This window comes from Hippocampus comes, unplaced genomic scaffold, assembly GCF_001891065.2.
Source record: "Hippocampus comes isolate QL1 unplaced genomic scaffold, H_comes_QL1_v1.1 scaffold83, whole genome shotgun sequence".
Taxonomy (NCBI): Eukaryota; Metazoa; Chordata; class Actinopteri; order Syngnathiformes; family Syngnathidae; genus Hippocampus; species Hippocampus comes.
The window spans coordinates 2,499,254-2,524,051 of NW_017805281.1; the positions used below are offsets into that span (position 1 = coordinate 2,499,254).

A 24,798-nucleotide genomic window follows, 5' to 3' on the forward strand; every position below is an offset into this window, starting at 1 on the left:
TATATATATATACTGTATATGTAAAACACACGTTTTTTTTGTTTTTTTTACAGAACGTTGTTGCATTACTTGATTGACTCCAGGCCCCCTTCTGGACGAAGATGATGCTACCTGTAGGACCTTCCGCATCACATGACTAACTGTTGTTGTTATAAAATCACCATTGGCTGACCTTGATGTTATGCGTTGTCGCCATGGCGATGCCTCCCCGATGCCACAGCGACCTTGTGTATGGAACAGTGTCGAGATGACTCACACAACTTCAGTTGCCATGACGACTTTAACTTCCCAGTTCCCACACACATGCAGACACACACACACTGACAGTTGATGATGATATTGATATGGAAGCACATTGGATTTCATCCTGCAGTTTCTTGCTTTTTTTTATTGAAGCATCCTCAAGCAGGGACATTATGCACATATCCCAAAATGCATCACTCCAAGTCAAATTCACATGATAAGTCATAGAAACATCTAGAAAAATAGAGCTATCGTACAAACATGGAGGTCACGTCACTTTTCACCCTCATGCAGGAAAGTTGATTGGTCTCATCCAAGCGTCTGACTCCCAGCATGCAACTGCTGGGCCCGCGTGCGTGTTGTCAGAACACCTGAAGTTTTTGCCAAACCCACCGCCATGGCACACACCGCAAGATGCCGCCCTCACACGGCGCTCACAGCCAGCGAATAGGCGGCCATCATCTGCGCTCGCAGCTGCTGCTTGACGTGCACGCGGCTGTGCCGCTTTCTCTCATCGCTGCGTGCAAAGCGTTTGCCGCACACGTCGCAAGAGAAGGGCTTCTCGCCCGTGTGTGTGCGCGTGTGCGTGGTCAGGTGGTCGCTACGGCTGAAGCTCCTCGCACACACAGCGCACTGGAAGGGTTTCTGTCCTGTGTGGACCCGCACGTGCCTGTTGAGTTCATCCGAGCGTGAGAAGCGTCGCTCACAACCCTCCACGGAGCACGGGAACGCCTTGGCCTTCACGCCGCTTTTGGCGAGAACTCTCCGGCCCTTTCGGGACACTTTAGCGCCCGTTGGCACGCTGCTGAGGTGCGCGGTCGGGAAGGCGCCGTGCAGGAGGGACGATAGGAGGTCGGGGTCCAGGGTGGAGGGGATGTCCACCTCCATTTTGACATGGTCTCCTTCAGTGCCGACATTCCAGTTCTTCAGCCAGTCCTCCGACGCTACCACTTCCTGCTTGACCCCCAAGGCCTTCATCTCACCCTGGCCGCCGTCTTGGCTCAGCAGAGCCTCAATGAAGTCCGGAGCGGCCGGTGTTGCGAGGTAGTCGGCCCCACAGCTGGAGCCGGACGACTCATTTTTGACTGTAGCCAAAGGAGGAGAACCGGTGTCCCCCTGCTGTTCCATTTCGGTGCAGATTCCCACAATCTCCGTGATCATGTTGAGGATGGCATCCGCTGTGCTGCTCAGGCCCACGGTCGCTGGTGCAGTCGGTTCAGCCAGGAAACTGCCGCTGAAGTCGAGGGAGGGTGAGAGCGAGTCCGAGTCGCTGAAGTCAGAGAAGAAATCTGAGTCGGAGGCGTCAGTTCCTGGCGAGACAACTGGAGAGCAACAGAAGAAGTGAGGAGGGGGGGATTTGTTATTATTGCATAACAGCACGATGACATCAGCACGCAAGCAACAAGAAGATGATAATGATGATGATGATGATGATGATGATGATGATGATGATGATGATGATGATGATGATGACGATGATGATGCTTCGACAACTCACCTGTTAGGTCGGTTTCATTGACATCGCAGTGGTTAGACTCCACGCTGTTCACCCAAGCGCTGCACGCATCCTCAAAGTCGGACAGGAAGCTGCAGTGACGCTCGGCAAGCATGGCGGTCAAAAGAGAGGTGGGAATTCCGTCTGTCCGGTTTTTCGGGCGGGATGATGCGTCCGGAGTTTGGGTCGCTGCGCTCACTCGGTGCCGAGGATGCCGAGATCCTGTGCTCGCCGGCCCTTTTATACCCTCCGTTTCCGTGGCAATGCTGGCACTGCCTCATTGGCGGAGAGCGGCGCGAGGGATTCCCCCCACCGTGCATGTCAAGAATGCCCAAACATGGCCGACTTCCTGCGGTGACGGCGGGCATCCCCACGCCATAAAAGGAGCGGCGGGCTTTCCTCACTGCGGCAGCGCATCTCACACCCGCTGCAGTCACATCCACCAAGTGTGTGTGTGTGTGTGTGTGTGTGTGTGTGTGTGTGTGTGGTGTTGCTTCCATGCCGACACCTGTTTGAATGAAAATCCGCATGTTGGGTGTAAACAACAACAGCGTCGGACAAACACACAACATTCAGTTTTGCCGCAGAGGATGGGATGTGGTTTCCATGGCGACAGGAGGACATTCACACAAGTTGAAAAATCAAAGATGCCAACATGCTCGGCAGCCCCCCCCTAGTGGCTGGCGTTTCAATGGCAACCAATCTGAGCCCTGGGGTGTGTTTATCATGGCATCCAATGATCAACATTGGTCCTGCTTTGGATTGGTATGCACCGTGATATCAGCAAGGTCGCCTGACGCAGACAAACACATGTACGCGGCCTCCAACCGGCGCAAGGTCTCTCCAGCCGTCAGACTTTAAAAGACGAGCCACTCGGCCTTTGTCTTCATTTCCTCGCCATGGCGACCTATGTTTTTCCCGTGACCGTCTCGCCGCTCCTCACGGTCCTCCTCGTCCTCGCCGCGCTCGCCATCCTGGCGGCGCTTGGTCAGCGCTCCAGCGGGATGCCCGGCCTGCCCCGGCTGCCCGTCGTGGGCAGTCTGCCTTGGATGACGGGGACCACACCCCCACACCTGCTCTTCATGAAGTTTGGGCGAAAGTGAGACCTTGAACCTGTGGACCGGCACGGACTCAAGCGGCTCACTAAAGCTTGTGCATGTGTACCAGGTACGGGCCGTTGTTCGAGCTCTACCTGGGGCCGCATCGCACCGTGGTGGTCAACGACCACGACCATGCCAGAGAAGTTTTGCTGCAGCGAGGGCGAGACTTCGCCGGGCGACCCAGCATGGTGATGCTCCGTGAAGCCGTTGAGGGCGTCCTTTTTGTGCCACACGTCAACTGTCGTTACGTCCAGCAGGTGACCACCGATCTGCTGACCCGTGGCGGGAAAGACATTGCCTTCTCGGACTACTCGCCGCTGTGGAAGCTGCATCGCCGCCTGGTGCACTCGTCCTTCGCTCTGTTCGGAGAAGGAAGCAGCCGCCTGCAGGATATCGGTAGGTCGAGTGGAACCTCGGATCACGAATGCACCCGTTCATGAGCAAAATTTTCAGACAAATATTGCTTTGGTTGTGTAACTGAGAACAGAGTAAGTCTTTTTCCGTTCATTTTAATGATGAAAACATGTTTTGGAACAAGTTACGTTTGTGATCTGAGGTTCCACGGGCCTCCTGGCTTACGGCGATGACATTTTGTCAGTTCTGTCCGAGGTGGACGGTTTGTGCGCAGAGCTGCTGTCCAGCAATGGGCGGGGCTTTGACCCGTCACTCGCAGTAACCACGGCCGTCACCAATGTGGTGTGCACGCTGGTGTTCGGCACCACCTACAAACATGGCGACGGAGAGCTGCAGGAGGTGATGCGCTACAATGACGGCATTGTGCAGACTATCACCAGGGGAGGACTGGTCGACATCTTCTCCTGGATGAAGGTACAAGACTACCGATTGGTGTAACTCCCCCCACCTCACAAGCTTCTGCTGCTACTCAGGTGTTCCCCAACGAGTCGCTAAGCAAGCTACGGGCGTGCATCCGCGTACGAGACTGCCTCCTCACACAAAAACTGCACGAACACAAGGTGAAAGATGTGAGGAGAAGGCATCGGCTTCTCCTTGGTGGCAACCTGCCACTGAGCAAAGTCTCGCCTCCAGGCGACGCTGAGCGAAGGTGACCCGCGAGATCTCCTGGACGCCTTGCTGAAGGGTCAAGGGTCACCCGGGCCCGACGGGACGGTGATCACAGACGACCATGTGCTGATGACGGCGGCGGAGGCCTTCGGCGCAGGTGTGGAGACGACATCCACCACGCTGCTTTGGGTCCTGGCCTATCTACTGCACCATCCCGAGGTGGAGGCTGACACGCGTTTTCAGTCAGACACCACATTTGATGACTGAAGATGCGAGGCACCTCCTGCAGGTCCAGGAAAAAGCACAGAGGGAACTCGATGAGGAAGTGGGCGAACGAGCTGTGCGTGCGGCGGACCGCGGGAGGCTCCCGTATCTGGATAGCATCATCAACGAGGGGATGCGGATCCGGCCGGTGAGCCCGGTGCTGATTCCGCACATCGCCATGTCGGACAGCAGGTACACTAAAAAAAATCAAGGGCGTAGTGTGCACGTGTGGGCTAACATCAGTTTCTCACCACAGCATCGGAGGTCACGCCATCTGCCGTGGGACTCGCGTGTTGGTCAACATGTGGGCCATCCATCACGACCCCGACCACTGGGACCAACCGGATCTGTTCAAGCCAGGTAACCCGGCCCAGCACGCCAAATAGGGGATCAAAAAGTGAACCTTGTCATAAAACGTTTCCAGATCGCTTCCTTGATGACCAGGGTCAGAGAGTCACACCCTCCTGCTTCCTGCCGTTTGGGGCGGGGCCTCGCATCTGTGTGGGCGAATCGCTCGCTAGGATGGAGCTCTTCCTCTTCTTGTCCTCCATGCTCCAGCGAATGAGCTTTATGCTGCCGGGCGGGGCTACTCCTCCCAACCTGCAGGGTCGTCTCGGCGTAGTATTGCAGCCACTGCCTTATAAGGTTGCCGTCAGGCCAAGGGCGGGGTGGGAAGTTAGCACTCACGTTAACTAACCAATTGCTTATGAAAATGTCATCTTTTTTTTTCATTCATGATCCGAAATGACAGTGCTTCAATAAACAATAGCGTTGTACACGTGATCCGTTTATTTAGCACAGCTCACACACCAAAACACATATTCAAGATCATCGGAATTAGAAGACTTGGCCTCATTAACGCCTCATCACGACACAAACAGGAAGTAACGACGAGCAGAGAAAAACTAAACCCGTCGACGCGTAAAAGTTGTAAACCAGACGCAAGTAATGTACTGCAATTTAGAAGCCACCTCCCCCTACCACCACACCCCAACACATCAGTTTTAATGGCTTTACAAAAATTAAGTGCCTCTTTAAAACCTCTTGCTTGCAACCATAATTTTTTTTAAGGTGACAAACTGGGCGCTACTGGTGATTAGCGCTGAGCTCCTAGGTAGTTAGCATCTGGCAAGCACTGTGTTGACGTACTTACATTCAACTTGGGTGTTGTGACTACAGTCAAAAGCGACAAAAGGAGCAAGAAGAAGAAGAAGAGCTACAAACTTGGCTAGCTGTAGTAACAGTAATCCACCACAGAGGGTGCTCTGCAGCTGCAGTCCCTCAGCTAAAGAAGAAAAGCACCACATCTAGCACACAAAGGAGGGATGGAGTGGAGCCTCATCTTCCACTCACCTGTCTGTCAAGTCAACGGTACAACATGAAGTGTCCATTTCCAATAAGTAAGAGTTCATGTCAAATCAGGAAGTGTCAAAGTCCGTTGAGGAAGTGTGCATGACCAATCAGAAGTTGTATATGACCTATCAGGAAGTGGACATTTCCAATCAGGAAGTGTAGAGGTACAATCCGGAGTTCTCCACGTCCAAACAGAAAGTGTCCATGAGCATACGTCAGGAGTATGCGTTGACATTCAACAGGAAGTATCCGTGTCCTATCAGGTAGTGCAAGTTCAGATTCCTCAGTGTACACGTCAAACAGGATGTGTCAACCTTCAAAATGTCCATGTCCCTTCTGGAAGTGTCCAAGTCCAGTTGGAAGTGGACTTGTCCAACACGGCAAAAACCCATGTCCAATTAGGACGCATCCATGTCACATAGAACATCTCCACATCCAAACATGAATTGTCCAATGACGTGGAGCCACTTCTAATTAGGATATGTAAGTAAAAGGCCAAATGGAAAAACACAGGTCCAATCAGAACGCATCTGTGTCAAACACGACGCCCCTCTGTCCAATCAGGAAGTTGCCGTGTCAATCAGGTGATGTCCATGTCAAAGAGGAAGTGTCTACTCCTCAAAAGGGAAGTGTCTACATTTGAAATGAAAATGGATGGCTGGAGCGTTCCGTCTATTGGGAGCTCAAGGCAGGCCTGTCAATCATCTGCAATGACGACCGCATCTGTCCATCACGCTGTCTCCACGACGATCACGACATCGCCCGCCTCCTCGCGGGGGTGGCAAGGTGTGGCGGCGCACTTGGAGGGACAGTCCACGCTGTCGTGGAGATCAGAGTTCTTTCCCTCACTGCCGCTCTCTGGCTCGGCATCCTCCTCCTGCGCCTCCTGGCCCTGGACACGGCAGCGGCACACCTCGATGCCCGAGTCGCCGGTCAGTCTTCGGTGACGGTACTGGCTCTCGTCGGCGTCTACGTCGTCTTCGTTCGCCTCCTCCTCCGGCTCTGCTGGAAAGACATCCACGCACGGCGAGAAGAGCGTCTGCTTGGGTGGGGCCTGAGCGGGCCGGGTCGGTAGTGGTGCGTCCAGGAGGAAAGAGGTGGAGGGAGGGGCCAGGGCAGAGGGGGCCGTGCACCCGCTGGACCCAGCCGACCCCGACTTCTCGGGGGCGGAATCCGGGTCCACGAGTGGAGTTGGGACGGGGTTAGCGGGAGGACTGGTGGGCAGCGGCGAGCTGGTTTTTGAGGCGGTGGCCGTGTCGGCGAGGGCAGGTGTGGTGTCGGGGGCAGGGGAGAGAGGAGCCTGTGGGGGGGTTTCTATGGCGACATCGAAGGGGAGGGCTGCCACCTCGCTGGGCGTGGAGGCGTGACTTGTGTCCGTTTCATAGGTCAGGGGCGCAGAGGGGGAGGAGCTACACAGAGAGGAGGGGCAGCAGGAGTCACAGGAGCAGCTGGAGCTGCAGGAAAAAAAAGAGGAAAGAAAAAGAGCAGGTTTGTTGTTTTAAGCCGTCCTTCGGTGACTCGGTAATGCAGTACGGTGGATCCGGCAGGAAAGAAAAATAGCAGGTTTGTTGTTTTAAGCCGTCCTCTTCGGTGACTCGGTAATGCAGTACGGTGGATCCGGATGCCTTTTTAAGCCGCAACAAAACAATACACTCCCTGTGCGGCTATCTGTGTTATGATGGATATTTCTTGGAAATCCACTTGGACAGAACAAAAATGACAAAAGAAACAGCAACAACATATGACATGTTGGATTTTATCGACACGTGGACAGGGAAGCCAAAGCGACAAAGCAAATAGGCAGCGGTGGGTTGAGTAGCCACAACCTCTACTCAAATGGCAGTACTCATAATTTAGCATAACAGGACTCAAGTAAGTGTAAGATGTAATCCTCCAAATAATTACTTAAGTATTCAGCAAAAACCACAGGAGTACTACTGTAATAACTGGCGAGTAATTTCTGGCTTTTTTTTTTTTTTTTTTAATCAAACCATATAAAATGGGAATGTGCAAATTCGGATATTGCCCAACAATGTCACTTTAAATGGAACACAAATAAAGGCAATCTTTACAAATGAAGTCAAATTCTGCCACAAGTAGGGATGGGCAAGTACCAATACCAAGTATAGTTATTTGGCCGATATTTTAAGGTACATGTATCGGGTACTCATGGAGGTTGACAATACCAGCCACCAATACTTAAGGGAAAAAAAAAAAATCTGACATTGAGTAAGTCCTCCAATGCAGTAACTGGTGCTTTACTACGTCAGACACATTGGCAAATCATCATCTGCGTCAGAAATAAAGCTCTTCGTTCACAAAAAAGGTATCGGAATTTTCTATATCAAAAGTACTTCAGGTATTGATATGGTAATTGGTATCTGTCTTAAATGAGCTTTGTTGACACTCATGAAACGGCACAATAGGCTCTCCAGACAGAGATTACCTCGCCATTCTTTTTTTCTCGTTTTCACCAGGTTTTACTTTGAAAATGTTGCTTCTGTGTGAGGGTCCCGAGATCTTCTGTGTTGTCATGTGACTGCTGTGCACCATTCGATTGGTGGAACGGAGACAAAGCTCACGGCTACGCACCTGTTGTCTGAGCTGAGAGAGGAGGGGCCGTCGCTGAGCGGGCGGTGCAGCAGCGGGTCGTGCTGCATGAGCAGGTGGGGGTCGGCAGTGCGGGGGGGTTGCGGGTAGCGCGGCGCCGTAAAAACGGAGTTGTAGGGGGGCGGCGGCGTGGAGGGCTGCGCCGCCACCTCCTCGTACGACGGCAGCTTGAGCGATGCCAGGAAACCTGCACGCAGGTCACACACATGTCAACATCCGCAGCGGAGGTGCATCTCCTCCTTCTGAGGCACACGAGTTGCGAACGACTTACTGAGGTCCAACATGGAGGACGGGTAGGAGGCGGTACCCCGGTAGGCCAGCAGGCTGATCTCTCGCTGGCGCCGCTGCTGCTGCTGCGCTTGCACTTTGGCTCGCCGGTGACGGTACGCGCAACAGCAGCTGAACATGATGAGGGCCGTCCACAGGAGCCAGAACCCTGAACGTGACATCATCATCACAAGATAGATACAAAGTCCCTCCATAGGCCACTGGTGCAAAGGGAGTGATTCAGAAAACTCACACCACAGCTCGTAGTAGTACGTGCAGCAGCCTGTCTCACCGCAGCAGTGTCCCGTCTCGCACAGGTAGCCGCCGTTAGCGTTGGTGCCAGGGCAGTAGCGCGGTCTCCCCAGCAGGGGCAGGCTGCCACCAGAGTGGTACTCCATCGCACCCCTGCTCCGCCCACTTCCCTAGTCCCGCGCCACCGTTAGCTGCTTGTGCTAACCACCTGCTAGCCACTGAACTTGCTGGCTGATCCTTGTCGTTCCATGATTATTACTACAAGTCAATTCTGACCCTACGACCCCAGCACTCAGCTATCTTATTGCTAGTGCTAACTGTGAGGAGAATTGTCTTGAGTTGTCAGCTTGTTCGCGTTTTGACAACACAGAGGTCACAAGTTACGCTAACAGGCAAAATTCTTCAAGCGCCATACAGGGGGACACGACTGCTGGAGGAGACAAGATGACAGCCCAGAGGAGATCCCACCTGCAGAGACACAAGACATACGATGCTCTGAAAAAGTATTTGCCAGTTTTTTGGCATAGCTGTCACGTCTTTATGTTTCCTTTTACATTTACAGGTGAACTTCATTGGATCTTCTCTACACCTTTGAATGTAGATGACTGTTGAACGTTTCAGTACTTTTTGCACATTTGTGATCATTGGTAGTGTCATCTCTGTCTCATGATGTCAACTTGTAAGCAGGATGATGAAGATTCAGAAGAGTGTTTGAAATTACATTTGTGAGTAAATTGAGACAAGACATCATCATTATTTCGAGATATATCTTTGTGATGTTGCTAAAGGTGTGACATTTTCTTTCCAGTCTACGATATGTGCCTTGGCTCTGTAAAGGTTAGAAAATTGTAGTGCTCCTCCTTCGAGCTTCTTTGTAACTATTTTAGTAGCATACAGTCCGTGTTAATTTTGCCTCTGGCGGTCACGTGTTCGTTTGCTGCAGTTGCCATGACAACTGAAGGCGCAAAGACTCACTAGCGCCCCCTGACCTTCGAAGAAGTCATGACAGGAGGCAGCTCGCAGCTTTATCGCGTTCACACTCGACTCAGTGCAAAACAACCAAGACATGATGGCGTGTGGGGTCCATGAACGCCACATCCAAACAAACACACGTTGTGCCCACATATAAGATAAACAAGACGCGTACCGCTCCATCCGTCCTCGCTGTGGGCTTCTGGTTCGGTGTGTCGGTACCGCCGGGGCCTCCTCGCTCTGCCTGGAGCCTTCCCCGCCTCCTCGGTGAGACCCTCCGCCAGCCCCGCCGCCATCAGCTCCGGTCGCACGTACACCTCGCCGTACTGCGCCGCTTACGTCCGGTGCACTTTCGAAACAAAAGCTATGTCTGCGGACTTTTTGAACGCGATGGTCAGAGGATAACAAAGCTGCGTCTCTTTTGCCGTATTTGACTTTTAGGATTATGTTTGATGATGAGTGAGCAAACATGACACCACACAACGGTACGACAACATGAACATTTCTTCCAGCAAGAGCACTTATTTTGAAAAGTAGCAAGCGCAGTAACATCACTTGGACTTGACATTGTTCAACATGTTTTGTTGTAAACAGCGGCGAAAAACAGCAAGCGGGGTTATAGCATCTGATTTATCACTTCATTCAAAACGTAGAGGATTTTGATCGGGTTATTTATTTTGTATTATCATCATGACTAATTGCTGTTGATTTCACCTGCCGGAGGAATCGCTGGACTCTGATTGGCTTATGAGGCAGGCTCCTGGCCAATTACAGTACATCGTGTGCGGAAGGCCTCTTCCCTTAGCAACAAGGCAAAGAAAGCACTGCACAATCTTGCACCCATTTCCGGCTTACTAGGACTGAACGATGTTGAAAAATAAACTAATTGGGAAAATATTGCGGTTACATGAATATACGATTGTTTCTTCAATGTCCTTTTCCCATGTGTGTGCTTTTTTAACAAACACAAGCAATAAATTAATCTGTATTACAATCAACAGTGTTAGATTTATTTGAATTGAATCCATCCATCCCTTTTCTGATCTGCTTTTCCCCACAAGGGTCTTGGGGCAGTAGGCCGCGTACACCCTGAACTGGTTGCCAGCCAATCGCAGGGCACACGTAGACAAACGACCATTCGCGCTCACACTCACGCCGAGGGACAATTTAGTGTTCCATTAACCTGTGTGATTTGATTTCCGTGATTATTCCCGGGAACTGTTACAAGACAGAAAGTACACAACTCGTGGCTGTCACTCAGCCACTCGTGCATACGCAAGCACACGCACACGCACACACGCACACGCACACGCACACGCACGCACACATACTACGGTAGCTGTATTTTAGAAATATGAGTACTAAAATAACGTTTGCCACTTTTAATTTGATGAAAAAAAACTTATTTTTCTATTTCTCTTTCAATATTTACCATCACGGCAACAATGTTACATATGTTGATAGGTGTAAATTAATACTCGTACAAACATTACAAAAATACAAAACCTTGTAAGCACCTAAAATGGAGGTGCTTCGACACTCCTCGCTCCTTTTTGACACATCCAATATGGCGGCAATGCCGACGTATATTTTGAAGTCGCACCTAGATAAACTACGAGCGTCTATGATTGAGCCAACCCTTGCCCAGTGCATGTTTATCGGCTCCAACTTTCTTTTCTTCCTCTTACTTCCTCCTTGCAGCCTTTTATAACAAAGAACGCAGCAGAAAGGCCTGGACAGGTGAGATAACGTTTCACTAACACATCAATGTGACGTCTATAGAGTGCTGGACAAGCGGTTCGTGTCACTGTCAGTGGTGGATAGAGTAACCAAGTACAGTACATTTACTTGAGTAATGTGCTGCACCAGGCTCCCTCCTCTTTATCACTACTCTCACTAGAACTGAAGTTTATGGATCTTAGTTAAACGTGTATTGGAGTGAAAAAGTAGAATGTAAAAATAGTTAAAAGATGTAAAAATAGTTAAAAGAAATCAATATTGAGTCGCTGATGGTCGTGTATGTGGGTGTGAATGGTTGTTTGTCTCTGTACGTGCCCTGCGACTGACTGCAGATCAGTTCAGGGTGTAGTCTGCCTTCCGCCTGAAGTCAGCTGGGATAGGCTCCAGCGACTCCCTGCGACCCTGCTCAGGATAAGCGGTGTTGGAAATTAATGGATGAAGTCAATACTGATAGATTTGATTTCGCAAGCTCATTTGATATGTTTCGTCAGAGAAGGTTCTCGAATTTGACGGGAGCTTGTTCTTTTGTGTTATGGATTTATGTAAGAATGCTTATTGTGAAAGGCAGTGTTAATGTGGCGGCTTACTACACAGCTCCACTTGTTACAGAGTTTTGTCATGAGACGAGTGGGCCATCGCCTCACTCGGTCAGTCAGTGCACACAGTGAGACTTTCATAAATTCCTGGCATAACTCTCCTCCTTGCCTGCAGAACATTAGCTCCACAGACAAAGATGTCCTCCTCAGCCTCCACTGCACCATCCGTCCTCCTCAACAATGGGGTTAGAATGCCCCTTTTGGGTTTGGGCATGTACAAATTGTGGGGTTGGGAGGACGTGCTCCAAGCTGTGGACGCGTCCCTGGCCGCGGGCTACCGGGCCTTCGACAGCGCCGCCGTGTACGGGAATGAAGCCGACCTGGGTCGCGCCCTCAAAAGTCTCCTGCCAAAATACGACCTGACCAGAGAGGATGTATTCATCACCAGGTGTGTTTGAGTGTGTGTGTGTGTGTGTGTGGGCGTGTGCGTGTTGCAAACAAGTGTTCACACCCTCTTATAATTGGAAATGTGAATGTGTTCCAGTCACATTCAAACTCATGTTCAATGAGAGTCAGCACACACTTGCCACCATTTAAAGTGCCTCTGATAACCTCAAATAAAGTTCAGATGTTCCGGTAGGCTTTTCTCGACATTTTTTGTGGTCACATCTTACAGCACAAGACCCGCTGCTATTCTAGAAAAAAATGAAAATGTTCTGATTGACAATACCTGAAACAAGTCAGCTTCACACCTTTTGTATTTGTTCTTGAGCAGCAGACAAGCTGGAGTCACTTCTTGTGCAATTTAACCAACAGTTGCAATTCACTTATTTACAAAACAACGCAGTACCAGTTATTGATCATTCGTCATGAGTAGGCTACAAAAGAATTTCGAAGGCATAAAGTAATTACGGGTAGCCTGGTGGTCGAGTGGTTAGCGCGTCGACCTCACAGTTGTTCGTCTCTGTGTGGCCTGTGATTGGCTGGCAACCAGTTCAGGGTGTCCCCCGGCTACTGCCTGAAAACGGCTGGGATAGGCTTCAGCGTGCTCCGCGACCCTTAAAAACGGATCAGAAAATGGATGGAGCGATTGAGTTATCACAGCATGATTTATCTGGCTTCCATTTGTTTATTTCCCATGATGTGAACCGCGGGGTGTGTAGACTTGATATCCGCTCTAAGTTAAGGAGTTGATTCTGCAAGTCTCCATTTGCCAGTTTCAAGAGTCTTCTTTTTGTTTTTGACAAAAGTATCTGAGTATGAGTAGTTTGAATACCTCAAAGTCCCACCGGACTGGCAAATGTTGATGACGCATTCTTTCTGCTCCCTGCAGTAAACTGGGCCCCAAAGATCAAGGAGAAGGGGCTATGGAAGGAGCCCTCCACAGCCTGTCCAACCTTGGGATGGATTACATCGACCTCTACCTGATCCACTGGCCCGGGACTCGCGGCCTGGATGTGACTGACCAGCGCAACCCAGGCACGTATAGATGGATTTGTGTCAGACTTTCTCTTCAGTTGTTCTCAAGACGTGGCGCTAATGAAGGTGGTGCCAGCAGGCAACAGAGCTCAGAGTTGGGCCGCGCTGGAGGAACTGCACGCCCGAGGGAAACTCAAGGCCATCGGGGTGTCCAACTACACGCCGTCACACATGAGAGAGCTCATGGGCAGCTGTAAGGTCCGGCCCGCGGTGCTGCAGGTATGGAGAAGGATGTCCATTGTCTATATCGACCACCGCATTTGTGTCTTGACATTGACTCCCCCCCCCCCGCCCCCTTCAGGTGGAGTTCCACCCATTTGAATGCCAGGCTGAGCTGAGGCGCGTGTGCCAGGAGTTCGGCGTGTGCTTCCAGGCCTACAGTTCCCTGGGGAGGGGGGAGCTCCTTACAGAACCGCAAGTGCTCCAAGTGGCCGAGTCCTGCCAGCGCACGCCTGCTCAGGTAAACGGCTCATTTGCAAATATGGCTTTTCTTTATTGAGAAAAAAAAAAAAAAAACACTAACATTTAAACCTCTCCCAAAAACGTAGGGGAATTTGGTTTTTGGTGACATTTCAGGATGAACCCAAAAATTGCACTATAACCTAGCTCACTAGTGACGGGACATTGTGATTTCCTTTGAATGTGATCATATACCTTCATAGTGGGCAACATGAAAATATAGTCATAAAAATACAAAAGCTGAGGTTTTAATCTTAAAAATCACATTACTGTACCAAGAAGGGTGGTCCGGTGGTCCGCGCCTCGACCTCACAGTGCAGAAGTCGTGGGTTCAATCCCGGCTCCAAGCCCTCCTGTTTGGAGTTTGTATGTTCTCCCCGGGCCTGCGTGGGTTTTCTCCGGGTACTTCGGTTTCCTCCCACATTCCAAAAACATGCATGGCAGGGTAATTGAACACTCGAAATTGTCCCTAGGTGTGGGTGTGAGGGTGGATGGTTGTTCGTCTCTGTATGCCCTGTGATTGGCTGGCAACCGGTTCAGGGTGACCCCCGCCTACTGCCCGAAGACGGCTGGGATAGGCTCCAGCACCCCCCGCGACCCTTGTGAGGATAAGTGGATCGGACAATGGATGGATGGAGGGACAGTGGTCACCACAGTGGACAGCTTCTCATGTTATCATTATTGCTGCACGGAAGGGTTAATAATATATACCGGTAATTAAAGGTAACTTCAGCCAAGGTGTTATTTCAGAAGCGTGTATGTAACTGGTAGCCCTTCACAATTACAGTATCACTAGCCAAGAAGTTGCTCTCACTTTAAAAAAAGAAGTTGCTGACCCCAGTTTTTGATGTGTTTTCTGTTCCCTTCAGGTGCTGCTGCGCTGGGCGGTGCAGCAGGACGTCCCCGTGCTCCCCAAGTCGTCCAACCCGGAGCGGATTCGGGAGAACTGCAGGATTTTTGACTTCACGCTGAGCGACGGCGACATGGGCAAACTGTCGGCTTTGAATCGAGGACAGAGGTTCTGCTGGAATCCCTCCCAAGTAGTTTGATGGCAACTGCCAGTGACGGGTTCAAAGTGGAGACTTAACTTACCCTTGTAACAGCAACACTATCACATCACAATTACAATCAGAAGCCATCGATACGACACCAACAGGCAGTATTAACGACGCGCAGCTCTGCCTTGTGCATCATCTGAAATGACCAAAAAAAAAACATAAACCCTTTGAATGAAATACAGAATATTCACCTGAGATGCTGAAGATCAAACGTATGTGCATATCGCCACAGATTTGCTCGTCCAGCTTGCCTGGAACAAGTTTTACTCCGACCAACCAATCAGAGGACAGGAAAATGATGATGTCATCAGGGCCCGGAAATGAAGTTGAACTGAAATATGATTGATGCAAGAAACTGCCCCCGAGGCCCAAGTTAGGTGGTCCAACATTTTCTGCTAGTGATGTGAAGGCCCGGTGCAGATTAGATTGGCCCCGGAAACGTGCAAAGGCTGAACTCTGATTGGACAACAGCAGCACTGCAATCAAGGAAAATAAAGACACTTCACATGAAATGAACAGTTTCATGGAACAAATATTTGAATTGAGGGTGTGAATGTTCAGACTCATATATGAATCTCTTATATAACCAAAAAAGTCACTTTTTTTTGTCCTAAGTATTGTTTATTCAGGACAGCATCTACGATAAGAAGTTTCACAGCTGTAGAGAAAATGCATGTACAAATCTCCCCCTCCCAAAAAAAAGCACAATTCAAATATTCTCCACATAGATTCAAGTAATACCGATTCAAAACTGCACGTGCCCAAGTTTCATCCTTTTTTTTTTTTTTTTTTTAAGTGTGGCTTGGGCGTCATCATGTGTTGAAGTTTAAGGCGGTACCGCGCAGCGTCGCGTTCACAAGTTGAAGGCATTTGACAAGATTCAGTTGATGATGTTCGGCAGCGTGCGCGCACGCTTAACGCAGGTCCACAGGGTTGCCCCGACAGCAGTTCTTTCAACACTTGTTTTCCCGAAACATTTCATACGTAATGGTTGCATCACTCCTTAATAAAAAAAATTATAATGATAATCATAAATCAACATTTAAAAACCAGAACTTTTAACAAGGTCTTGGAGGGGTTAGATATCATTTTCAGTCTATTCATAATCACACAACTGGGATGATAAGATTGAATTAAACACGTGGTTGGATGTCCAAAAAATAATAATGATGATAATAATAATAAAGTGGGCAGTTAGATTGTCTGAATTTCCATTTGGAGAATCTACAATAAAAGCATCCAAAGACGGAACAAGCGCACCGATTATCATATTTTAATGATCACAGAGAGGTCAAGCTCAATTTTCAAGTGGCCGTAAAAACAAAAAAAAAAAAAAAAAACGTGTATCGATCCAGTGTTAAGCCACGTGAAGAGCATACATACGACGATGCGAGCCAAAACGGGAGCGCGTCCCCGCCAACACTTCAAAGTCACGCGCAACCGCATTCCGGTGACACCAAACGCGACGTCATGGAAGGCAAACACATTGTGAAACAGGACATGACGACACCACGAGACGCTCCGATCGCCGCCACGCCACGAGAATATTTACACTGTTAGAAATCTTTTAAAACATCTCCTATGAATTTGTGCTTTCAAAAGTCACTTCCTCTCCGTAACCCTGACATTTGACCAAAGATTGGATTGAGATTGTCTGTGTACAAGATTGTTCTTTCCTTGACTGATTTTCACACGGCAGCGGGCAAAAAGCGTCAGGCCGCTGGCATGGCCTTTGCTGGAATGACCAAAAAAAAAAGTTTTTGCACGGCATCCGAGGACGCCGATTGTTGAGTCACGTCAGCGCAAAGGGTACGAGTTGGACCGGCCCGATTTCAGGTGCGCTGTCTGGAACGCTTGTTTGTTTTTCACCGACCTGCCCTGTCCGTCTACAGTATGTTTGCATAGTGTTGGCGCGAGACGAGCGAGTCGCGTGGGAAGGACCACGTGCGTTAAATACACCGGTTGCCCGGTTTACAACAATAGATCGCCAAAAATTGGATGTAAAGTAGTTGAAGAAAAGACACCTGAGTCCGCATCACTGCGTCTCTTCAAAGAATCCAGACCAAAAGTCCAGCGGAGGAGGACGCCGCCCTGCCCCCCAACCCCCAAGTCCTCCATCCTCTCCGTAGTCTCAGTCAGAGGCTATTCAGTACGATTAGCATGGTTGTCGTGGTGGTTGTTGTTGTTGTTCTCGCCCTCCGTCTCCTGGTGGCTGAAGAGGTAGCTCCACCAGGTTTTGGAGTGGTGGATGGCCCTGGATGTGCCGCCGGCGCTCTTGAACTTCAACTCCTGCACCCAGAAAGTTGCACAACAAGTTAAAAGTGCATCATTTCTCTGCGATATTCCATGAGGGGTTGAAGTCAACAACTGGACGTTTTCCTCTCAGAATCCAAAATCAGACTAACTAAAATGTGACCTCTTTTCCAGAAAAAAAAAAAAAAAAAGTTGCAACATGACCATAACTAATACCCGTTTCTTTAGAGGTGTGGAAAAGAGGGTGGTCCAGTGGTTAGCGCGTCGACCTCACAGTGCAGAGGTACCGGGTTCAATTCTAGCTGTGGCCTCCCTGTGTGGAGTTTGCATGTTCTGCGTGGGTTTTCTCCGGGTACTCCGGTTTCCTCCCACATTCCAAAAACATGGCATGACAGGCTGATTGAACGCTCTCAAAAATGGTCCCTACGTGCGAGCGTGAGCGCGCAGGATTGTTCGTCTGTGAGTGCCCTGCGATTGGCTGGCAACCGGTTCAGGGTGTCCCCCGCCTACTGCCCAAAGACAGCTGGGATATGCTCCAGCACCCCCCGTGACCCTTGTGAGGATAAGCGGATCGGAAAATGGATGGAAGGACGGTGTGCAAAAGAGGAACTGCCGAATTACAGTTCAGTTGTATTTAACTTTTAAGTACATAACATTTGTATTTAATCTTTAAAAAATGTAATTCTATTCAAGGCGGGGTCAAGTCAACAATGTTCTTTACAGTAATATGTTCTAGGCGCCCTCACTAGTCTAAACATGGTATTCGGATTAATATAAACATGTAGAGAAGGTCAAATGAAACTGTAAGGGAAACATGAAGGCGTGAGAGCTCATACTTTTTCCAAAGCGTTGTATGACTTGAAATTCAAAAATGTGATTTGGATATTAGAAGCTTTTTCCTCTGGAAAAAAAATGTATAAATCCTCTCTCTCTATTTGAGAGGAAAAAAAAAAAAACCTCTGTTGTTGAAAAACACAAGCCCCCAAGCTACAATTTAATGACCCGCCCCCCCGCCGCTTCTCACCCCTTTGTCCATCAGGCTATCGAACTCGTCGCTCATGCGCCGCAGCTGCCGTCCGTACTTTTTCGCAGCCCATAGCACGGGGGGAGCCGACTTGGAGCGCCCCCGGAACGGCGCCCCGTCGGTGGGTGTGCCGACCTCCTCGTCCACCCTGGCCTGGAACTCCTCCTCTCGGGACACTGCCAAAGCGTGGGACTCCGAGTTGAGCCGGATCCGCCCCGACATTGCTAGATAGGGGTACACGAAAGGTCAGAGACGGGCGTAGGCACCAATGGCGCTTTATGAACGCTGTCCTCGGGTCGCTTTGCGGCAACTGATATCGCTTTGGATCAGAACCGGCTTCGGGCAAAGAATTAACAGTCAAAAGGCCTTAATAAATAGTTGAAGTTACATTTTGTCCAGGATTCTAAAATGTTATTATCGCAAATTAACTTTGTTATTCATAATTATTGATATTCATGTGAGGACATCATGCTAGTGATCGCTCACAAACAATATCACCAAAGATTCACCGTGGCAGGCAACAGATAACGATCAACATCCAACACTTCTGTACGTCTCTGCAAGCGCGTGCATTCGTTCAGACGATCACGTCGACAACATTCCTGGGGAAATCACAATTTCCCATCACTGCTGAGCTATTTTCAGTTGGTTGAGCCCTGGGCACTTGTTAGAAGTTTGTACCTGACTTTGAACATGTGAGTGTTGTGTAAAGCCATCGCAAGGCTCTCTTGAAGACTGATGCAAAAAGTTAAGAGTAGGTTTCTGGATGATTAAAAAAAAACACGTTTTGCTTTGGGCCGACTTTGAATGAACGGGCTTGTCTTCAGGACCAATGACATGAATGAAAACCAGGAGAAGCCGGGCAACTAAATAATGTTGAGGGTGGCACCTCAAGTGTAATGGCGTGTTGGCCCACCTTCCATTGGGAGCTCCGGCAAGGTGAGGCGGAGGCCTTGGCGGAGGCACTGCTCCTGCTCTTTTTCAGCGGCTCCTTGGCCGTCGTCCCCTTCTTCTACCTCCTCAGAGGGCTCGGACTCGCTGTCGGATATGCTGAAGTTTGCGGCCATTGTGACATCTGGGGAATAAGTCCAACAAAAAGAGAGAGAGAGAGCGAGTTTGGCTCGGGGTAAGAACGCAGTTGTAAAGTGGCAACAACAACAGCAAGAGTCCCAACAGCTGCTCTCGACCAGCCGGTCCGAAGGTTGTTCTGACAATCAGGAGCACCTCGAAATGTGTCGTTACGCGTTTTATCGACAGAAAACGCGCCCTAAACGCCGACTCGTTCTCTTGGAGTGAACAAAAGAAAGTTGCGACTGGGCGGAAGCTGCCGCGGGCCGACTCGCAAGAAGCCAAACAAGCCCGCGCGGGGTTTTTCCTCACCGGTTTCCTGGTTGGCGAAGAGGCGACTGAGCCCAAAGTTGAAATGTGGCTTTTGCGGCGGCCCTCAATCGAGCAGCTGTCGTCGTCTTGGTCTGGGTTGTCGTCGTCCTTGTTGTTGTTGCGATCTCTCTCCCTTTTTTTTTTCCCACTCTAATTTGTTGGAGCCGCCCGCTCACCCAATGGCCGCGCACTGACGTCACTGTTGCGAGCTCAGACTAGCCTGTGGTTTTTGTTTGTTTATCGCCGTTTGGTACAGCCCAATTTTGAACATTAAAAGTGACTTTTTAAAATGGGACAAACCCCTCGCATGACGAGGGAAAAAAGTGCCCGTGTATGTTTTTACTGCGTTTCGAATGTATACCGCGAAGCGCACCAAATGGACAACGATGTCCGTCGTAGTACCAACACTAACCTGTGGGGGGCAGCACGGTCCCACGCGGCAATCAGAACACTGCATGAAATATCAAGAAAAAAAGACTCCGACTGTAGTTTAACTACAGTACTGTATTAACAACCGCACTCTCCTCCACATCAGGAACGAGATAGTAATTCTCTCCTCTTTCATCTATAACTGCTTCAAACAACAACGCGTATGCAGGGAAAGTGGTTAAGATTGCATGACTGTCCGTGTATTATGTGTTGTGTTATATTATTTTGTTATTTTATGTCAACTGTTCTGTAAAGTGCTTTGTTACAGCTGAAGCTGTTGTGAAAGCGCGATATAAATAAATATGTATTGTATTGTAGTAATTGATGGTCTTCACGTGACTCATTTTCAATTAATGTATTCAGTTTTATTTAATTAATCTTGAGACCCAACGACTAATGTCAGCCGTGCTTGCTGGCGTACTAGTTGGTGGCAACGTCTGAAATGTCTGCCGAATGTCCAGAAATAATATAAATCGTCATCCATCCTTATTCTCAAATCAATTTCAGAATTTTAACCCTTGAAATATATTTTTTAAATTGTTTTATTAAAATCACCCATTTAATAATAAATAGTACGCATCTGGAGATTTGGTGGTTATCAGAGTCATCTTGGCTATATCAAATTTGATTGCATTGTTTCCATTTTTCACGAGTTGACCTACAACAAGAAATTGAATTAAAAAAAAAAAATATATATATATATCATCCGCCTTGCATGCACTAATTGTCATCAAAAGCATTTTCACTTGCTGACCGATTGGAATGGGATTTTTGTGTTTTCATTTGCATCATCTCTTGGTGAAATTTGACTCAAAAAGTTTTTCATACTTTTGAGGCCGACTGGAATCGTCTCAGAATAGTCAGCTAAAGAAGGTTCTCATGTTCATTTGCATCCCGATGAATAAGACGCTGGTAGAAGCTGTCATATAGTTTTTGATTTGCGCCATATAATTTGATTCATTTCATTTGTCCTAATTTTAAAGGTGCATGTTGTATGAACATTGAATGAAATTATCATGAGCATGATTGAAAACAGAAAATAAAGGGAGGAAGTGAGTGGGAGGACTGACACTCACTCACATTCGGGCAGGTGTTGCGCGAGCCACGAACCCACCACCCAATCTCGCTCCTCTCTCCCACCGTCCGGCCCCTCCCTCTCCTGGCGCAGAAGCACGCTGAAGCGCTGCCTCCACCCTGCGCCATCCTGACGCCTTCCCACGACATCACTCCATTGCTGCAGCGCTACCTGAGTCCCGGGCGCACGGTGCAGGGTCGTCCTATACACCGGGCCGGCTTGGACCGTCTCCTCCTCTTTGCAGCTCACGAAAAGGACCGAACGATACACCTGTGTCGCGCCGCCACAGAGCCTCACCTGCTGGGTGCCGCCCGCACTCGCCAGTGCGACCCTCAGTGGCTTGTACGCCCCCCTGTACAAGACCACCAGTCTAACTATAGTTATGAGCGAACTCACCGCCCCCATCGCACAGAGACATCCATAACCGGCCAATAACCACACACAAAATACACCGGCACTGGGCCTTCCGCGGAGGGGAATGGCGGCACCCTCATCCCTCGCCCAATGCCACGTCCACGGGATCTCAGAGCTGGTGGGCGTTACAACTGGGAGAGTGGCGGGAAGGGATGCAGTTGGAGTTGTAGGAAGTGACTCTGTTGTAGGAAGTGACTCTGTTGTAGGAAATGACTCAGTTGTAGGAAGTGACTCAGTTGTAGGAAGTGACTCAGTTGTAGGAAGTGACGCAGTTGTAAGAAGTGACGCAGTTGTAAGAAGTGGCGCAGTTGTAGGAAGTGGCGCAGTTGTAGGAAATGACGCAGTTGTAAGAAGTGGCGCAGTTGTAGGAAGTGACTCAGCTGTAGGAAGTGAGGCAGTTGGAATCATAGGGCGCGGTAGCGCGGTCGTGGTGCCGGAACGTTCAGGATATGAAGTGCTGGAAGTGGTCCGTGTAGGCTGCCAGACAACAAGCCCGTCACCTCTGGGACCCGCACTCTCCTCCTCTGGATTGGTGGGGCCTATCAATAAGGAGGTGGTCAGTGGCGTCGGAGAAGGCAGACAGAAGTCCTCCGGGTCCAGATCGATGACGGGTTGACCTTTGAATCGCTGAGGCGAGTGGCACACCTGCAAAGCCAGAGTTGGGCGTGACTTTGAAAGGAACTCACCCAACCTTGCATTATTACACATGGCACAAAGTGCAACTACGGATCAAACTACGGAAGAACATTTCTTCCCGAAATTGAATGCAGACAGAAATGCTTTGCAATGAATTGCATAGCTGTGCAAGGGGTGGAGGTAATCCATCCATCCATCCATTTTCCTATTCGCTTTATCCTCACAAGGGTTGCGGGGGGTGCTGGAGCCAATCCCAGCCGTCTACGGGCAGGAGGCGGGGGACACCCTGAACCGGTTGCCAGCCAATCGCAGGGCACACAGAGAAAAAAAAACAGCCGCGCTCACACTCACAGCTAGGGACAATTTTGAGTGTTCAATCAGCCTGCCATGCATGTTTTTGGAATGTGTGAGGAAACCGGAGCACCCGGAGAAAACCCACGCAGGCCGAGCGAGAACATGCAAGCCCACAACCTCTGCACTGTGCACTGTGAGGTCAAAGCGCTAACCACTGGACTCCCGGGCCGGCCGGGTGGGGGTAAATATACAAAATATGACTTTGTTTGGCTATGTTGTTGTGAAAAGGTGCAAATTTGGTGGTCTACTTCCTGAAAAAAAAACGGAATAGTTTTAAATTGGGATGGTTGTAAGTAGTGTTGTCCCGATTCGATCATATAATTTTCAATTGATCTATATTAGGTGATAAAGATTGGGTTCTTTATTTTACATATTTTTAGAGGTTACAAATGAAGCTGTTTTATGTAACGTTACATGCTGTAGTACAGCATCAAACCTTCTACGGGACTATAAAAACCTTCATCCTTTCACACGTTATTTTGATATGTGGACGATTGGGTTAGCTTTGTTTCTACGGTAATGTAGCAAGAGCCTCCACTTTTCTATGATGTTATCCTTGTAAATTTACACTCCAGGCGTGATTAATCGACTGACGATCAGTCCAGTGCAACAGTCTAAGAAATGTACAAGGGAAGGGTACGAAGGTAAGGGTGTAAAATGTCTCCAGTGGTTTGTTTGGCGCGCGCGACAACTAACCACACTCTTAACATCTCTCCGGATGGTCTGGCCGTTGCGCACGTAGAAGTTGAAATAGAAATCCTCCAAGTACATGCGCAGGTACGTCAGGCCGCAGTCACACGACCATGGGTTGGCGGAGAGGTACAGGTAGGGCACGTCCTCTCTCGGGTTAAACCAATCATCTGGCAGCGTGCTGATCTGAGGAGGAAACGAAGAAAGTGAAGGTCTCTCGGGCGTCCTTCACGATAATTTCGTTTCTCGTCTCCCACCTGGTTGTTTTCCAGGTAGAGTGTTTCTATGGCAACCAGGGGACGGAGTAAGAGGGGCGGGAGCACCCTGATGCGATTGGACGTCAGGTCTAGAATCTGAAAGGGAGGACGCGTAAGGGACATGGAAACAAAAGCAAAATCATTTTCACATTATTGTTTGTATGACAAGAAAAAATCTCGGCCAAAGTCGATCAATCACGCTGACACCTGACCTCTAACTTGCTGAGTCCAGCGAACGCGCCGTGGCTCAGAGATTCAATGGTGTTGTTGTCCAGGTAGAGATTTGTCAGGGCGGGGCAGGCGGAGAAGGCCCCGCTGACTAAAGACGTGAGATGATTGGATCCCAGTCGGAGGACGCTGAGGCTCGGCAGAAGCGGCGTGTCGCTTGCCGTCAACTCACCCACCTGAGAGGGACAGCGAGGTGGGATTTAGCCCAAGGTGGTCGGGCCTGCGTGACCTGTCGCGCGACTCCCGGTTACCTCGTTGGCCGTCAGGTCCAGCTCGTGCAGCTTGCTGAAAATCTGGAAGGATGCCCAGGACAGGCTGGAGAACTGGTTCCTGGGAAACAAGAGAACCTCACGAGGGAAGAGATGAAACTGTCAAACAGGAAGCAGGAAGTCCGCGCTCGTCCGCGATGTGTCACTCAAAGGCGACCATCTGACAATCGGCATCGTGTTTGCACCAAAGTAGATATATTTCTTGACATTCATGGGACAACGACGGACAGGGAACAGGAATACAGTTAAGATTTCGACAACACCTGAAACAGTTTTGTAACTTTTTTAAGCAAAAAGTGCATATTTCCCATGAGAATCATCTCATGGCAAGGCATCAAATACAAACGTCAAGTAGACTGTACGCATAAGCGCCATGAGAAATTTTCAGGACTGCCGTGGAAAATAATGCAATATGTCACTTGCATCGATAAGATGAAAAAAATCTGGACCTTATGCACGTAAAATCCAAATTGTGCCTTACTTTACCAGAAGCCACGGCGCAGTTACCTCGATCGTGGGTTCGAGGCCCACAGAAACGCCATCAAGACCGGCCGCCGTGCAGTTAAGCCGCACTCGGTGGTCCGTATCCCGGTCACTATGGCAGCCGTCCGCGGCTGTAACCGCCGGGACGCTGACACAGAGGAGGACAACGAAGAAGAAGAAGAACTTCATGCTGAAGGCGATGTGAAAGCGATGCGAATGAAGAGCACTTTATGTATGTCTGCACGTTTGTGTGTGTGTGTGTGTGTTTTGATTGACAGCCGCTCACTCAGGAAGTGTGTCGCCTGATAACACGTCATCCTGGTGAGGGAATTGCATGTGAAGTGTGAACTGAAATATTGCGGAGTTATTACTTTAAGATGGAAATGTTTTTTGTTTTTTAACGTTCCAAGTTAGTGATCGATGCAAATTTCCAGCCACACTCCCCTTGACATGAA

The 24,798-nt window shown here is 49.4% G+C and overlaps 6 protein-coding genes across 9 annotated transcripts; 2 read left to right on the forward strand and 4 right to left on the reverse strand.

Moving 5' to 3' along the window:
• Nucleotides 1–368: 368 nt before the first annotated feature.
• Nucleotides 369–1,960, reverse strand: LOC109516621 (early growth response protein 4-like). Its single transcript, XM_019871328.1, has 2 exons — nucleotides 1,742–1,960; nucleotides 369–1,565 (listed from the first exon to the last, which is right to left on the reverse strand). Exons 1-2 carry the CDS (start codon nucleotides 1,851–1,853, stop codon nucleotides 667–669), a joined length of 1,011 nt encoding a protein of 336 aa, XP_019726887.1. The 5' UTR covers nucleotides 1,854–1,960; the 3' UTR covers nucleotides 369–666.
• A 531-nt stretch (nucleotides 1,961–2,491) lies between these two features.
• Nucleotides 2,492–4,883, forward strand: cyp17a2 (cytochrome P450, family 17, subfamily A, polypeptide 2). Of its 2 annotated transcripts, XM_019871324.1 has the most exons (9): nucleotides 2,562–2,837; nucleotides 2,906–3,026; nucleotides 3,096–3,234; nucleotides 3,437–3,666; nucleotides 3,726–3,812; nucleotides 3,886–4,080; nucleotides 4,151–4,317; nucleotides 4,382–4,485; nucleotides 4,550–4,883. In XM_019871324.1, the coding sequence occupies exons 1-9, from the start codon at nucleotides 2,638–2,640 to the stop codon at nucleotides 4,819–4,821; spliced, it is 1,515 nt and encodes a 504-aa protein (XP_019726883.1). In that variant the 5' UTR covers nucleotides 2,562–2,637; the 3' UTR covers nucleotides 4,822–4,883. The 2 variants fall into 2 exon arrangements, with proteins under 2 accessions (XP_019726882.1, XP_019726883.1); XM_019871323.1 differs by having other exon boundaries at nucleotides 2,492–2,837; nucleotides 2,906–3,234.
• Nucleotides 4,884–5,185: 302 nt separating this feature from the next.
• Nucleotides 5,186–9,918, reverse strand: LOC109516619 (WW domain-binding protein 1). Its single transcript, XM_019871325.1, has 5 exons — nucleotides 9,755–9,918; nucleotides 8,609–9,075; nucleotides 8,360–8,524; nucleotides 8,071–8,275; nucleotides 5,186–6,932 (listed from the first exon to the last, which is right to left on the reverse strand). Exons 2-5 carry the CDS (start codon nucleotides 8,751–8,753, stop codon nucleotides 6,209–6,211), a joined length of 1,239 nt encoding a protein of 412 aa, XP_019726884.1. The 5' UTR covers nucleotides 8,754–9,075; nucleotides 9,755–9,918; the 3' UTR covers nucleotides 5,186–6,208.
• Nucleotides 9,919–11,184: 1,266 nt separating this feature from the next.
• On the forward strand, nucleotides 11,185–15,367 carry LOC109516633 (uncharacterized oxidoreductase Mvan_2161). Its single transcript, XM_019871348.1, has 6 exons — nucleotides 11,185–11,319; nucleotides 12,031–12,303; nucleotides 13,189–13,334; nucleotides 13,414–13,553; nucleotides 13,636–13,794; nucleotides 14,663–15,367. The coding sequence occupies exons 2-6, from the start codon at nucleotides 12,053–12,055 to the stop codon at nucleotides 14,840–14,842; spliced, it is 876 nt and encodes a 291-aa protein (XP_019726907.1). The 5' UTR covers nucleotides 11,185–11,319; nucleotides 12,031–12,052; the 3' UTR covers nucleotides 14,843–15,367.
• A 258-nt stretch (nucleotides 15,368–15,625) lies between these two features.
• badb (BCL2 associated agonist of cell death b) lies at nucleotides 15,626–20,097 on the reverse strand. Of its 3 annotated transcripts, none has more exons than XM_019871351.1 (4): nucleotides 19,509–19,923; nucleotides 19,045–19,203; nucleotides 18,129–18,352; nucleotides 15,626–17,140 (listed from the first exon to the last, which is right to left on the reverse strand). In XM_019871351.1, the coding sequence occupies exons 2-4, from the start codon at nucleotides 19,193–19,195 to the stop codon at nucleotides 16,994–16,996; spliced, it is 522 nt and encodes a 173-aa protein (XP_019726910.1). In that variant the 5' UTR covers nucleotides 19,196–19,203; nucleotides 19,509–19,923; the 3' UTR covers nucleotides 15,626–16,993. The 3 variants fall into 3 exon arrangements, with proteins under 3 accessions (XP_019726910.1, XP_019726909.1, XP_019726908.1); XM_019871350.1 differs by lacking the exon at nucleotides 15,626–17,140 and adding an exon at nucleotides 17,513–17,713 and having other exon boundaries at nucleotides 18,129–18,353; nucleotides 19,049–19,203; nucleotides 19,509–20,097; XM_019871349.1 differs by lacking the exon at nucleotides 15,626–17,140 and adding an exon at nucleotides 17,513–17,713 and having other exon boundaries at nucleotides 19,509–20,095.
• Nucleotides 20,098–20,455: 358 nt separating this feature from the next.
• Nucleotides 20,456–24,690, reverse strand: LOC109516685 (platelet glycoprotein Ib alpha chain-like). The gene is made up of 6 exons (XM_019871424.1): nucleotides 24,368–24,690; nucleotides 23,843–23,938; nucleotides 23,576–23,767; nucleotides 23,364–23,459; nucleotides 23,113–23,292; nucleotides 20,456–22,071 (listed from the first exon to the last, which is right to left on the reverse strand). The coding sequence occupies exons 1-6, from the start codon at nucleotides 24,530–24,532 to the stop codon at nucleotides 21,010–21,012; spliced, it is 1,791 nt and encodes a 596-aa protein (XP_019726983.1). The 5' UTR covers nucleotides 24,533–24,690; the 3' UTR covers nucleotides 20,456–21,009.
• Between the last annotated feature and the right edge of the window lie 108 nt (nucleotides 24,691–24,798).